The following is a 15102-nucleotide window of genomic DNA, read 5'->3' as shown; positions in this document are numbered from 1 at the left end:
CGATTTAAGCCAAACTGTAAAAAAAAACATAAATTATAAGTTTTCTAATTTTTTATTATTAATTTTACAATAGATAATGCTCGATTTCCAATTTGAAACAACAAAGTTTCTTTTAAATATTAAACAATATGACTTATTTTATCTTAAAATAATTTTACCTAAAACGAATTAAAATTGATTAAGTTTGTACTTATAATAATAATTAAAGACTGACCAAAAATATAAAAAACTTGCTCTAGGGGTTGCATCTCTATAATATGGTCTATAGTCACTAAGTATAATAAGGTCTTCTGTTTTGTTTATATTATACTAGCTTATGCTCGCGACTTCGCCCGCATCGACTTCATAAATTTCAAACCCGGATTTGACCGACTTAGGGGTGGAATTTCCAAAAATCCTTTCTTATTGGATAGGTACCTACCTACTCTTTACAAAGAACACACCCTCCAACTTTCATGTCTCTAGGACCAGTGGTTTAGGCTGTGAGTTGATATATAAGTCAGTCAGTCAATCTGGGACTTTGAATTTTATTAATTAACTAGCTTATGCTCGCGACTTCGTCCGCGTAGACTACACAAATTTCGAACCCCTATTTCATCCCCTTAGGATTGTCAAAAATCTTTTCTTAGCGGATGCCTACGTCATAATAGCTATCTACTTATATGCAAAGTTTCAGCCCGATTGCAGTAGTTTGGGCTATGTGTTGATAGATCAGTCAGTCAGTCACCTTTTCCTTTTATATACAGTAGAAACTCGATTATCCGGCCCTCAGTTATACGGATTCGCGATTATCCCGACTACCAACCGAAAATTGTTCGGCAAGTGCGAGTCACACTCGCGCACAGAGGGTTCCATACTCGGGTATTTTTTCCGGCATTTTGTACGATAAATCAAAAACTAAACAAAGCCCTTTCATATGATATCCCACTTGGTATAGTTATCTTACTTTGAAAATTGAAAATACTATTATGGTGAACTAAGTACATAATATGCACAAACCCCGCTTTTCTTCATACATTCGATTATCCGGATTTTCGATTATCCGAAGCTCTAACGAGTTTCCACTGTATTTTTTTGAGCTTTTTGAGTTTAGATTTGAGTTCCACGGGTTATGGCGTAGGTATTTTATTTTTCTGGTCAGGTATATAATGACACTATACCGGCACAGGCTTGGGTTCACTGCTCCTGAAATGAAAGAACGATTATAGGTATAGTCCACGACAGGTTGAGATGACAATCGGGGTATGTCGTATATGGTACTTATATAGTCCGTTTCTCCTTATCTTGAAGAAAAGTTAAACAATTATTAGATCCAAAATTTGTAAAATCCACGTCCACTTTTAGCTGTTTTAAATTATTGATTTAACTAAAAAAGTACGTCAATTGTTTATGAAGTCACATCTATGCATTTCATACATCCCAATTTTTTGGTTAGCGACTCAGCTCTTTAAATGAGAATAAAAAATGTAAAAAATATTTTTTTGATATTTATGTAACTTTTTTCGAGTAATGTTTCAAGCCTCATCGGGCTTAGTCTCTGGTGGGAGCCTTCGGCCGTGGCTAGCTATACCACTCTACCGGCAAAGCCGTGCCGCCAAGCGATTAAGCAGTCCGACACGATGCCGTGTAGAAACAAAAAGGGGCATTCATTTAATAAAAACTGTCATACCCCTTCAAGGTGAACCCGCTTCCATCTTAGACTGCATCATCACTTACCACCAGGTGAGTTGTAACTTAACTTGTATCTGAATAAATAAATAAAAATTGTCCTGGAAACGCAACTACCCACCTATTGTTCAACATATCCTGTATCTCGTCGAAGGTCTTGCCTTTGGTCTCGGGCAGCCAGGGGCTGATGGAGAACACGAAGCCCAGGCCGCAGCACACGGCGAGCACCCAGAACGCCGTGTAGATACCGTACGAGGCCGCCACGTCTCGGAAAAACCTACGTTATACAAACTCACGTGGTAAGAATAGTTTCGACCAACATCTTAAGATACTATCGCTTGACAGTTGGATCAAGGACAAGATACAAAAGGCAGTGGTTCTGGAGACGGCATACAATGTGAGGAGGTTCCTCACTCTGGAGACCACTGGCAGCTTGGGTCCTACCCTGCTGCTAATGGGACCCATTGCTTCATGGTTTTTTTATGTTGCTGTCACTTTGTTTTTCTGTTGTTTCTGTTATTTTACCACCCTTATTTGTGAATTTTCCAAAAATCCTGAAACACGTATTTCTTCATTTGTGACCGAAAACCCAAATAACAATTTTCATGCAAATAACTTGAAAAATGACGGACTTTCATACAAACTTCCATCCCCCATTTAACCCACTTAGGGGTGGAATTTCGAAAAATCCTTTCTTAGTGGATCTTTCTTAGTGGAATTTCGAAAAATCCTTTCTTACTCTTTACAAAGAATAGACCGTCGCATGTCTTTAGGACCAGCGGATTAGGCTGTGCGTTGATATTTATATGTCAGTCAGTCCAGTCAGTCAGGACTTTGAATTTTGTATATATAGATAGATAGATAGATAGATGAGAGAAAAATAAATAGTAGATACTTATTTAATTTTATTAAATATTTGAATTAATTAATCTTAATTAAGTAGGTAACTATTATTTTTGTAAATTTTATCTTTATTATGTGTTAATTTAATTTGTTTTTTGTAGCCTTGAATTGGGCGACTGTAATGTCTCCCCGGGTATGTTTTGATCAATCCATACTAATATTATAAATGCGAAAGTGTGTCTGTCTGTCTGTCTGTCTGCTAGCTTTTCACGGCTCAACCGTTCAACCGATTTTGACGAAAATTGGTAGAGAGATAGCTTGCATCCCGGGGAAGGACATAGACATTTTTATCCCGGAAAATTAAAGAGTTTCCACAGGATTTTCAAAAACCTAAATCCACGCGGACGAAGTCGCGGGCATCATGTAGTAAAGAATAAAAATGTAATAGGAACATACCTGGTCCAAACAAAGCCAGCGAGCCAGCACATGAAGGAGGCGATGCCACTGGCCATACACTTGGTCCTGACGGGGAACATCTCCGCTACCAGGATCCAGGGCACCGGACCCACACCTGTCGACGACAAAAATCCTGTATAGATGCAGTCACTACTTTGCGGAAGTTTTTTTTAAAAGTGAGAATAGCGAACAAACGAGCAGGCGGGTCACCTAATGTTAAGTGATTACCGCCGCCCACGAACATTTGCAGTACCAGAGGAACCGGCCTTGATACATTGCGGGCCTTTCAGGAGTTATTCTAATTCAGTTTGTCATTTGTTTAAGGAAGTCCATGATATACCTACGAGGAATGAAAAGCTTAATCAGTATCCATATTATAAATGCGAAAGTGTGTTTGTTTGCTGGTTTATTGGTTTGTTGGTTTGTCCTTCAATCACGTCGCAACGGAGCAACCGATGGACGTGATTTTTTGCATGAATATAGTTAAAGACCTGGAGAGTGACATAGGCTACTTTTTATCCCGGAAAATCGAAGAGTTCCCACTGGATTTTTAAACCTTAAGTCCACGCGGACGAAGTCGCGGGCATTAGCTATACATATTTAACTAAGATATGTATGTTTAAGCCGGTAAGTAAAGGGTGTTCGCTGAACACCTGATAATATAAATCTCACCCAGTGTGAACAGTATCATGTATATGATGAGGCAGAGCAGCGGGATGATGGCGTAGGGCTCCACGTTGTACTTGAAATGCGAGTCCAGAAGGGCGTAGATGCCTATTATGCCCTAGAATTATGGAAATCATTGAACTTATATTATAAGTTCAACCACGATTTTTTAAAATAAAAAATGGTGAGCAAACGAGCAGGCGGGCCATGATTGCCGCCGCCCATGAAAATTTGCAATACCAGAGGAACCACCAATGCATTGCCATTGCCGGCCTTTCAGAAATTTGTTGGTCCGCCCCTTGAATTACCCCATGTTGTTTTTTTTTCATAAAATCTCAGGATTTGTCTTTCCATCAATCATAACACAATACTTAATTTTAACTTTATTAACCTAGGTATATGACTATAGCCTAGCCTGCATTCAGGCTGATTTCAAATTAATGTAGGTTGTTAAAATAAACAAATTATTTAATTTTTTTATCACTGTATCGATATACTTACTTTTACATTTGCCATGCAAACATTACAAAACTAACCGGTCTTATTTCTTACCAGGAATATAGTTAATCCCAGTGAAGTAGTCCACATAAGAAGTTTTCTTCCAAGCCTATCAACGACCAACGGTGTGACACAACTGGTGACGACCTGTGTAACAACAAATAATATTATAGGTACCTACGTAATTTTTTTTTTTTTTTTTATACAATAAAACTTAAAGCTAGCCTTATTTATACGTAATTATAAATATTAAAACAGAATATTTACTAGTGTTTTTATATACATTTGAAATATGTCTCCTGTGTAATGTGTTGTCGATATTGAGAAATATTGGGCCCTTGAGGTAATCCGTCACAATTTTAACTATAGAAAGTTAAGCAATTATTTTAGTCTTGTATTTAGGTATTTTCTAAATAGGTACCTACTTAATAAAAAACCGTATTTTAAATTATCTACCTACTTAACAAAAAACCTACCATTAGCTCAACACGAAACCTTGAATCAATTTATATACTATTATTTATTAAGCGATGCCAGACAGCTGAAATAGCATAGAAACACGCATATATCTGAACATCTTCCAAAATGGTGCCATAAGCCGGGGACCTACCTGAACGACTCCCATAATGATAGTGCCATCAGCCGGGGATATTTTGGTGCCAATCCTCTCCAGGAGTTCCTCCATGTAGAACAATAGCACGTCGATGCCAGACAACTGTAACAACATTGCCAGAAACACGCAGATACCTGGAAATAAAAAAAATGGTAGGTATTTCAAAAGTCCTTTGTTGTACGTACTAGAATCAGGAGATCATTTTGATTTTGTTTAGAAGCGTTTTAGGTTTGTGTTGGTCTCTCGAACTGAGCCCAAATATGTTCGAGAAACTTCAAGTAAAAAGATTTCAAAAAGATTTTGAAAAGAGTTACTATAGTGCGCGACAGGTTGAGATGGCGATCAGGGTGGATACGCTCCACACTCCCGCACAGCCCCCGCGCTAATCCAGTGCGGGCGAACCTGGGTGATGTGCGGGTGTGTGGGGCGTCCCCCGCCTCATACCCCGATAGCTATCTCGATATGTCGCGATCTATACCTACCGAGTTTCTCGCTAGTTCTTTTCGGTAGGAAGGACAGCTGTGATAGAGTAACAAGTAACGATTAAATCGGCAGTTCGATTTCGTAAAACCTGCATCAATCATTATTACTATCTCGATTGTTGTGATTGGCTGAATTTGTGCGATTCTTGTTGCAACAACGCATTGTAGCCAATAGTGAGCAAGCGTCAACCAACCAGAGGTGATTCCGATCGTGACATTGTGGCTGTCATTCTACCGCAATCGAACAGCGGTTGAATCTTCTCGCAGCACGCTTTTGTAAAAGTTAATTTGAATAAAAAAATATCTAAGTATTTCGTTAAAATCACGCCAAACTATTTGAACTACGAAATTAGCTCAGACCAATTAAAGCAACCCTTTAACAAAATCTTAGAGAACAAAATATGTTGTACAGTATCAAATGCTTACCCAAAGCCTTTAAGTTTCCCCTAGTAGCCCACAAGTCCTTGATTCTTGTTGGTACTTTGAACTCCCTGGCTACCAATGCCTGCAGCCCCTCTAGCTCCGGTGCCACTCCTTCTTTGGGAAGACCTCTTAATTTCTGCAGTACTGATGATGCTTCTTCAATCTTGCCTGTTGGACAAAAAAAAACATTTCGGCAGTGTTTTTAGCCGTCTGCGGCGAAGCCCAAAGGACGGTTATGTGTTTGACCTGTGTCTATGTATGTCTGTTCTTATGTCCGCTTGTAACTACTGAACGGCTCAACCGTAAAAATGATACGTCATTAGATTTTTATTAGAAGCTTTTTGACTTGTGCGTAGTAGTCTTTCGATTTTATAGCCTACTTCCAAATTCCAGTGGTGCGATTGAGGTGAAATTTTGCAGGCAAGTGTGGTTTGGATGACAATGGTGATGATTGGAGACGATAATGGCACCATTTAACGTCTCTGATTATGGAGGTGGGGGGTGGACATTGAAACTCTCTGATGGCATATGGCATGACTGTCGAATTTGAACTTATTTGCTTTATTTTTAGGAGTTCTTTTCATGAAATACAATGACAAAAGCCTCATACTGGAGAATTGGACAAAAATCTATCTCTAAAAAAAATATTTTTGACGACCGCGACTTCTCTAGTGCAGTATTAAGTATATGTTTAAAAGCTGGTATGTGATCTTTTACCTAAGTGAGAGTTTCCGGATTCAATTCCTGGCAGGTGCAATCAGGGATTTTTTAATTCCAAAATTGTCTGTGGTCTAATCTGGTGAGAGGCCTAGGCCGTGACTAGCTACCACCCTATAGCCAAAGCAAAGATATCATGATCAATCCATCGCCGGCTCACTGCAGAAGACGGGTCTCCTGTCAGACTGAAAAAGGTTTGGCTTGGCCATAGTCTACCACGCTGGCCATGTGCGGATTGGTAGACTTCACACACCTTTGAGAACATTATGGAGAACTCTCGGGCATGCAGGTTCCCTCACAATGTTTTCCTTTACCGTTAAAGCAAATGATATTTAATTAATAAAAACGCACAACTCCGAAAAGTTAGAGGTGCGTGCCTGGGATCGAACTCCCGACCTCCGATTAGAAGGCGGACGTCCTAACCACTAGGCTGTCAAAGCAAAGATATGCTGCCAAGCAATTTGTGTTCCGGTACTATGCCGCGTAGAAATCTATTTGGGATGTCTATGAGGTTTTCAAGTTAGCAGTCATCTTAGACTGCATCGTCACTTAGGTACCAGGTGAGATCACAGTCAATGCCTTATTTTTTTACACATTTAATTTATTGTCTTGTCATTGAATTAAAAAAAAGTTAATTTTCATTCATAAAAACTTGATAATTTACGTTACTATTTTTACTAAAGTAGATAATAATAGGTAGGCACTATTTTTTACTAAATTACTTTTTGTCTGAAATCTAAATATCTTAATCCAATTTTAACTCTTTCTTGATCGAATTATTCATTTATTCAATGGAATAACAGTTTAGTTTTTTTATCGAATGTTTCTTGTGCTAGCCTTGACTTACCATCGACCAATTATTTACAGATACAAAAACTACCTACAATGAGATTGTATTTTTAAGAGTAAAAAGCGTAGCTACCTACATACTTAATGAGTTGGGACAAAAATAGCAAATTGATTAGTACCTACCTATCTTCAGGGTAAATCAATTTAACCTCATTAGTGCTTATAAAACAAAGTTATTTCGTGTTAGGTATATCTAGGTACACCTACCACTAGGTAAAAAAATAGTAAAATTTCTTTCAGTATTTAAGTTTCAAGTCACAAATATAGATGGTATCTACTAACTTATATCTAACTTTTTTATAATGAAAAACAAATAGGTAATGAATTTATCAGCTCTTTAGAGTTGTTGTTGTTGTTTGTTTAGTGGCTTTTTGTCGTGCCACACAGCACAATTTACTTCGCCAAAGACACGTTGTTTGGAGAAAACCTCTTTAGAGTTATTGATAACGTTTATGAAATTAAACATAAGTAAGTAGGTATGGCATTCCAAAAATCACTAAAGTAAGTTTTTGTAAGTCATACATACCTTTAAAGACCAGGAAGAAGGGCGTCTCAGGGAGGAACCAAGTGAAGGGTATGTAAAACAGCGACAATATACCGCCGCTGGCTGTGAGACCCCAGTATGTGGAGAAAGGACCAATGGCATATGCCAGCAGGAAACCAACGTTGATGAATAGCAGGAACAGGGCGCTGAGGGCTCCGCGAATTTTGTCCTAGAAAAAGTAATACCAACCAATTAATAGCTATCAATGAATTAATAATACCCACAAATAAATTAAAAATATAAATTAAAAATAATAATCTGTCTGTCTGTTCTGTCATCTACTTCGTAATAATAAGTAGTAAAATATCAGACATTATAATTTTGAAAATTAACATAGCTAGTGCTCATTTAACTCTTTTGTATAAATCAGGAACAGTATTGGACTGAGAGTCTTCCCTTGCTAAACACCGTAAATTTTATTATACTGTAGTAGATACAGTTCAGCATAGTACCTATAGTTAATTAGATTGGTCTGGGCACAGCCAAAATATCCCATGTTATCTGAAATCTATACAAGTGCTACTTACCTAATAAGATAAGGTTAGAAGTTAAAACAGTACCAAACGCTGTAGTGAGATCGACGGGCTTAAAAAGAGATAGGGGCAGGTGTCTTGCTACACCAGCTGAGTAGGTAGAAGGGGCTCATTAGATTTGTTTGATTTTATATAGCTTACTTTGATAATGGAACTTACTTCAGCGATTTCTCCAATATACAAGGGTACGGTTGCAAACTGCATCCCCGTAGCGCACCCCCACATGACCCTCGCGGCGTACAGCGTTGGCAGGTCTTTCGCTACACCAGCCAACAACCAGCCTAGCAGTAGGGGCACATTCGAGCCTATGATTATCCATCTTCGGCCTACGCGATTCAATAATGGCACGGTGATAAGTGGTCCTAAAAAAGGACAGGTACTGATTAGAAAAAGAATTTGGCTATTGTAAATTAAAAATTCGGTATTAATGATGAAGAATCAAATCAGAAAGCGGATGACAACAACGCCTGTGCAGACTGCCGCAGCTGGCTGCAGTAAAGGACTCTCTTACCAAGTAGTCCACCGAGTACTAGCAGCGAGCCTATCCAGTTCTCTTCCAATCGCGTGGGAGCGCGCGGGAGAGGCGAGTTATCAGATCGCAGCTGTGGGAACACGGGTGACGTCCAGCCCATTGACATGCCAGTGCATAAGCTTCCATAGCTTGCTGGAATTTAAAAAACACCGATATTAGGTAAGTGAATATAACTTTTTGGGATTTGCTTTTATTTACAACGATCTTAGAAAGTCCAAGAAACATCGTTTTGAAATAATTGTGGTTCACAACGCGCGTTGTTTACTTCTAAAGTTTTGAAAGAAACGCGCGTCTGTGGCGCTTCTACTAATTAGGTGCTTAATTAAATTTTCATTTTTCTGCCATTTTTGAAAATTGTAACTCTTTTGCTTGTTTTATTTAAAAAATCTATTTGTAAACCTCTATTTGCATGCCTCAATGTCGCACTGCTGTTCTGCCGTACTTACCTACATTACCGCTTTAAGAAAAACAGCTATAAAATAGTACAAACATTTTATGATAATTTAAATTGTTTTTACGTAAAAGATTATTATCATCTAAGTTTTACCATGACTAGCCGAATTCATGATGTATAACTTGAATTAATGGGTCTGTAACAGACCTAGGCCATATACCTACTAAATACCTTAACAGTAGTATAGGTATATACCTATCTATCCACTTGAATAGGTTACTCGAGTTTATACTGTCTAGTAGGTATAATATAATTGAATGAACTGTTAATATTTTTTATAACCCAAGCTTTTCGGCGTTGGCTTCGCATAATTTCGATTCCTGTTCGCTAAACACCAGAAAACTACAGTGATGACGATTGACGATCGCAATCAATTGTGATTGCCTGACACTCTTACCCGACTCTTTGATTTTCCGGGATCTGTCCTTGCGAGCTGCGAGCTATCTGTGTACCTACCTCAGTGGCGGATTTGCCCTAAGGCCCAGTAGGCCCGGGCCTAGGGCGGCTAGATATTAGAGGCGGCCAATCATGACAAAAATAACTTTTTTTTAGTAACAAAAAAAAATTGCGCCTGCTGCGCTCGAGCTCCTATTTGTCATTGGATTGTATTTTACTGACAAATCAAAAGGTTAATTTTTAATCCCCCCCCCCCCCCCCTCAACTCATGGCTACGACCATGATTAATGGGTGTTGAGAAAGGGGCGGCTGGTACTTACGAAATCCTGGGGCCTAGGGCGGCCAAGACTGAAAATCCGCCACTGACCTACCTATCAGATCGGTTATCGGAAAAACAAGCAGACTTATTTTCGCAATTACAGTTTTTTTCTGTTAAGTAGGTACTTTATTTTTCTGCTGTTTCTGTTATTTTATTGTTTGTTGTTTCTGTTATTTAATTTTTTAAACATTTTTTAAAATATGACAACAATGAGAGATGTAAATAAATGAGAAATTTAGTAGGTACCTATGGATATTAAAATCTTAATTGATCCAGCATTTTACATATTTTATGATGACAAATAAACAGATAACTTACAAAGTAGAGAGTGGACTATACAAACTATATACAATTTTATAATAATAGCTAATTGATAGGTATTTTATTTATTTATTTATTTTACACTTTATTGCACACAACACAAAGTAAACATTGAAAAAACACAATACAGGATCTTAATCTAATAGCTGTAGCATGCAAAGGCGGCCTTATCGCTAAAGCGATCTCTTCCAGGCAACCTTTAGGTATTTTATTAATATTCACGCGGATACAGTTTTGCGTTCAGTTGTAGGTTGCAATGCAACTGGATTTCCTTGACAAAACTTGTACGAAAACCCTTTGTCTTTAAGCTCTATACCTACTATACTCATAAATAATAATCAGTTTTTATCATTAGCTAATTAAGTAAGTATGTATTGAATATAATAAATAATTTATTAAGGTGACACTTTTTATATTATGTACCCAGGAAGGTAGAGGTACCTATCAATTGAAACAGGTAATTGCACACGAATTTACACGAAAATTTGGTTTCCTTTTGCCGGTTAACAGAAAAAACATACCTATCCTACTTACTAATATTATACCTAAATGCAAAAGTGGTTGTCTGTCTGTCTATTTATTTGTGCGCTAGCTTTTCACGTCCCATCCATTTAATCGATTTTGACGGCTACAGAAATAGCTTGCATAGGGCCTTAAGGGAGATGTGCCCAAAGTGGTCATAGCAGACAAGCGGTCACTGCGGTCGGTTAAGTATTTGAAATAATAGCGCGGTATATTATAGAATAGATAGAGATTTGGGACAAACGATTCACTTGTTATTATATACTAATAATTCATTGAAAAATGAAATAAAAGCTTATTCGATTTCACTTAAGTATGTATCTTAATTTTTGCCTTAAAAATACAGAATGTAAAAAAATTACCAAAGGTTGCAGCTAAATACGTGCGCCATTTTAATTTGACATCTTGCACTAATGATTCACACATCACTGCCTGCTTTTCAAAATCGAGTATAAGTAGGTACGCGAGTTGAGATGGCAATCGGGGTATGAGGCGGAGGGACGCCCCGCACACCCGCACGTCACCCACGCTCGCCCACACAGGGTTAGCGCGGGGGCTGTGCGGATGTGCGGGCCGTTCCCTCCCCGACTACCATTTCTATTTTCGAACTGTCGCGTATCTACGATACCTACTAAATTTTTAAACTTGATATTAATTACGCTAACGCTAAGCGTGTATACAGCCTGCCATTACGATTTAATCTGTAGCAGCACAGTAGTACATAGGAAATAATTAATAATAAATAACCGGTCAAGTGCCTGTCGCGCCACGCGCTGCCTAGGGCTCCGTATAGTGCCCGTCACAATATAGGTACTTAACTCTGTCCGCGGAAAGAAGTTAGTATAGCGCTCTCTCTGTTACGTAATACCATACAAATGAGAGAGCCAAAAATTTCTGTGGACGTTAACCCTTTTTAAGTTACCAACCAATCAAAAACATGTTTTTGAAAAACATTCGAAATTCAATCCGAAAACGTTTTCAAAGAACATTCCAAATTCAATTCGAAATTATAGCTCCGTTTGTGATTGGTTGGAATACCGTAACAGAGAGAGCGCTATACAAACTTCTTTCCTTGGATAGAGTACACAGGTTTTACATGGTTTTACACAACGGATAAAATCTAAGTAAGTAATTTTCAACACACCGACCGGTCTATAGCACATTGGTGCAAACTGCAACCCCGAGCCGACACAATTGTACGGAAGTTCATGTACGGAACACCAAAATTCAATGACATTTACCTTTCACAATAATAGCTGTAGGTACCTATGTTAGTGGTAAATTAAAACTACCTGACTATTCATAAGCATTTTTAAAAAGTTTACATGAATAAAAAAAAAAACATTCTATTCTATTCTATTCTTTGTTTTATTTTAGCAAAGATAAATATTAATATATAAAACTTCAGATAGGCAAAGCTCATAATATTTTATTCGTATTCCAGAAAGTTAAGACCAATTCGTACACCTACTTCCTACAAGTGATCCTACAAGGGTCCTTTTTACTTTTGAGGTACGGAACCCTAAAAATGTGACACCATGTTCGCGCTCGATTTCGACCTGGCTTAGTACCTATTCGAAATAAATTTATTGTACCTAAGTACCCCAAAAACCTTTCATATTACTTATATGGCATACCTAACTTTGAACATTGGAGGGATTTGGGTCCATACATTTATGCCCATGGTCCTTTAATTTAATTTCCTAATTTAAACCCAAAAAAATCATAAAAAAATTTACCCAAGCATGCCGCCAACAGTTGACGCCATTTTAATTTAAAGTCTGTCACAATGGGAATAAACATCACAACTACACTTTTGAAAATCGAACACAAAACTTTTCAAACTTTTTAAATTTCTAACTGCACTGGTTCTAAGCTAAGTAACCTTTCAGCCTAACATCGCGATTAAATCTGTGGAAGCCGAGATGCACTTGTTTTACCCAAGCATTTGCCATTCACATTATTTTGTTTTTATTAAAAGTACCTAAGTAATTGGCATCAAAAAACCCCTAACCTACCTTTCGTACTTACGTACTTACCTACCTATGTATTTAACACTTCCTTGTGAAAAAGAAATTGGCAATTAAAAGCAAAAGAGTCGATTTGTTTTTAGGGTTCCGTACCCGAGGGGTACCAATGGAATTCTATTACTACGCTTCGGCTATCCGTCTGTCTGTCCGCCCGTCTGTCTGTCAGCGGGCAGTACCTATCTTATGAACCGTAATACGTAGAGAGGTGAAATTTTCACAGAATGTGTATTTCCATTGCCGCTACAACAAATAATAAAAAATCAGGATGGTGAATTTCCAATTGGCCTAAGAAGCTACATAGTGTTATACGTATCTTGTAAGATGGTACGGAACCCTTCGTGTGTGTGTCTGACTCGCACTTGATTGGTTTTTTATGAGACGATTAAATTATTGAGGGAATTTTAAATGACTGATGAAGTTCTATTTTTCACTGACTTCCAAAAAGGAGTTGGTTCTCAATTCAGCCCTTTTTTAACAAAACAATGTGGCTAATTCTGTTGTACACAATCTCTAAACTAAACTAAAATGGCACGTCTAAATTTATTGCTATCCCTTTCATAATGTTGCTTGCGGAAAAGGATAGCACTAGATTTAGACCCGTTAATTTAGTTTAGTTTAGAGATTGTGTACAAGAGAATCGGCCCCATTGTCAACAAAAAAGTAAGATTAGGTAAGTAGGTAAAATGGGTCCTAGTGTTAAGATCTCCCTTTGTTTTTAAGTATAGGTTTCCCGTTGGCACCCTTCGGGTACGGAACCCTAAAAAAGAGTTGTTAGCATTTTGTATATTAATTATTATTTATTAATACAATAGCTATAAAGTTAAAGGATCGCAGACCTTGATCTTGAATCTCGACGATTTGCCTTCACTTTCAGTAATGGTTCTTTTCAAATTCAACCTTAACTCATACATAATAGAGTTCATTTTATTGAATTACTAGGGTTTCATTGTGGTATTTCAGTAGGTAAAGTAAGCACCATTCAATTCACTGGATTAAAATGTACTACCAGTTAAACTTCATGATTTTCAACTTTATTGCATAGAATCATGGTTCATTTTGCAATACGACATTTTATGGCGATCGTTAATATAAAAAAATTACGAAAGGATAAACCTTAATTTTCTTTTTATCGCAATTACCTATCCATTATCCATTGACTTTTTCCTTTCTATTTATTTTATGCACTTTGTGTATTAATTTACGTAAATACGTATATACCGGGACATGCAACCCCCCCCCCTTCCCCCCCTCAGGTGGATCGACACGACGACTTAATAATACCTAGACTAAGTATTTAGTTTGCTGTGGGCTCTTCTCAGACCTGGGCGCGTTTGGAACCCTCGTAGCTTTAGTTTTAAGTACATATTCTAAATCATTTTACAAATCAACAATTTTGACCATCAGTAAGCGTAAAATTTTACCTATTCTGAATAAATAATTTCAGTTTGAGTTTAATATTGTAACAAGACGCGTCGTATCAAATAAGTATAATATATCTACTTATTATTAGGTGCGTAGTACCTACATAGTAAATAGCTTTTGAACCGGACTACATATTCGGATTACAGCTATATACCTACCTAGTAGTGCCTATAGTACTAGGGCAGTGTTTCCCAAGTGTGTTCCCAGTGTTCTGCCATGGCCCGGTAATTTTCACATTGCCCCTTCGTGACCCACTTAACACTTCCCAAGCTGGTTCCATTAGGTACCCCGGCGAACTTCGTACCGCCTAACAGTCGATTCTTTGTCAGGATTTTTTTTTAAAAATTCTCTCCGTAAGAACCATCCCCGTACCATACTTCAAGGAATATTATGAAAAAAAAGTTAGCGAAATCGGTTCAGCTGTTCAGCTGTGTGAGATTTGCGATCAGCAACACATTCAGCGATTCATTTTTATAGAAAGAGATAATATTATCGATATTTGGTAATATTTTTAAAACAATGCGGGAATGTTCCGACCCGGGATTTTATTTTGATGGCCCGGTACTGGGTCGCGACCCGGCAAATGGGAAACGCTGTACTAGGGGATAATGTTAGTAGCTAGTTGGTATATATCATTGAAATAATTTTCAGAATCGTATCATCGGAGATTACTCCCTACATAATATTTTAAAAGTAATTATAAAAAAAATAAAAACCGACTTCGATACACAAACACTAAAAATTGAAAAATAATTTAATTTATTACCGAATATATTATGTATACAAGAGTTAATATAGTTCCATAATAATACTT

The 15102-nt window shown here is 37.6% G+C and overlaps 1 protein-coding gene across 4 annotated transcripts; it reads right to left on the bottom strand.

The window, feature by feature from the left end:
• Positions 1-45: 45 nt before the first annotated feature.
• Positions 46-11537, bottom strand: LOC117993586 (facilitated trehalose transporter Tret1-like). Of its 4 annotated transcripts, none has more exons than XM_034981393.2 (12): positions 11469-11537; positions 11199-11268; positions 8804-8956; positions 8452-8654; positions 7742-7928; positions 5653-5817; positions 4742-4878; positions 4186-4278; positions 3640-3751; positions 2968-3082; positions 1790-1945; positions 46-1185 (listed from the first exon to the last, which is right to left on the bottom strand). In XM_034981393.2, exons 2-12 carry the CDS (start codon positions 11260-11262, stop codon positions 1155-1157), a joined length of 1416 nt encoding a protein of 471 aa, XP_034837284.2. In that variant the 5' UTR covers positions 11263-11268; positions 11469-11537; the 3' UTR covers positions 46-1154. The 4 variants fall into 4 exon arrangements, with proteins under 4 accessions (XP_034837284.2, XP_069363063.1, XP_069363062.1 ...); XM_069506962.1 differs by having other exon boundaries at positions 11199-11271; positions 11469-11504; XM_069506961.1 differs by lacking the exon at positions 11469-11537 and adding an exon at positions 11429-11447.
• Positions 11538-15102: the final 3565 nt, after the last annotated feature.

This window comes from Maniola hyperantus, chromosome 24, assembly GCF_902806685.2.
Source record: "Maniola hyperantus chromosome 24, iAphHyp1.2, whole genome shotgun sequence".
NCBI classification, from domain to species: Eukaryota; Metazoa; Arthropoda; class Insecta; order Lepidoptera; family Nymphalidae; genus Maniola; species Maniola hyperantus.
This window is presented reverse-complemented; position numbering and strand designations above follow the sequence as displayed.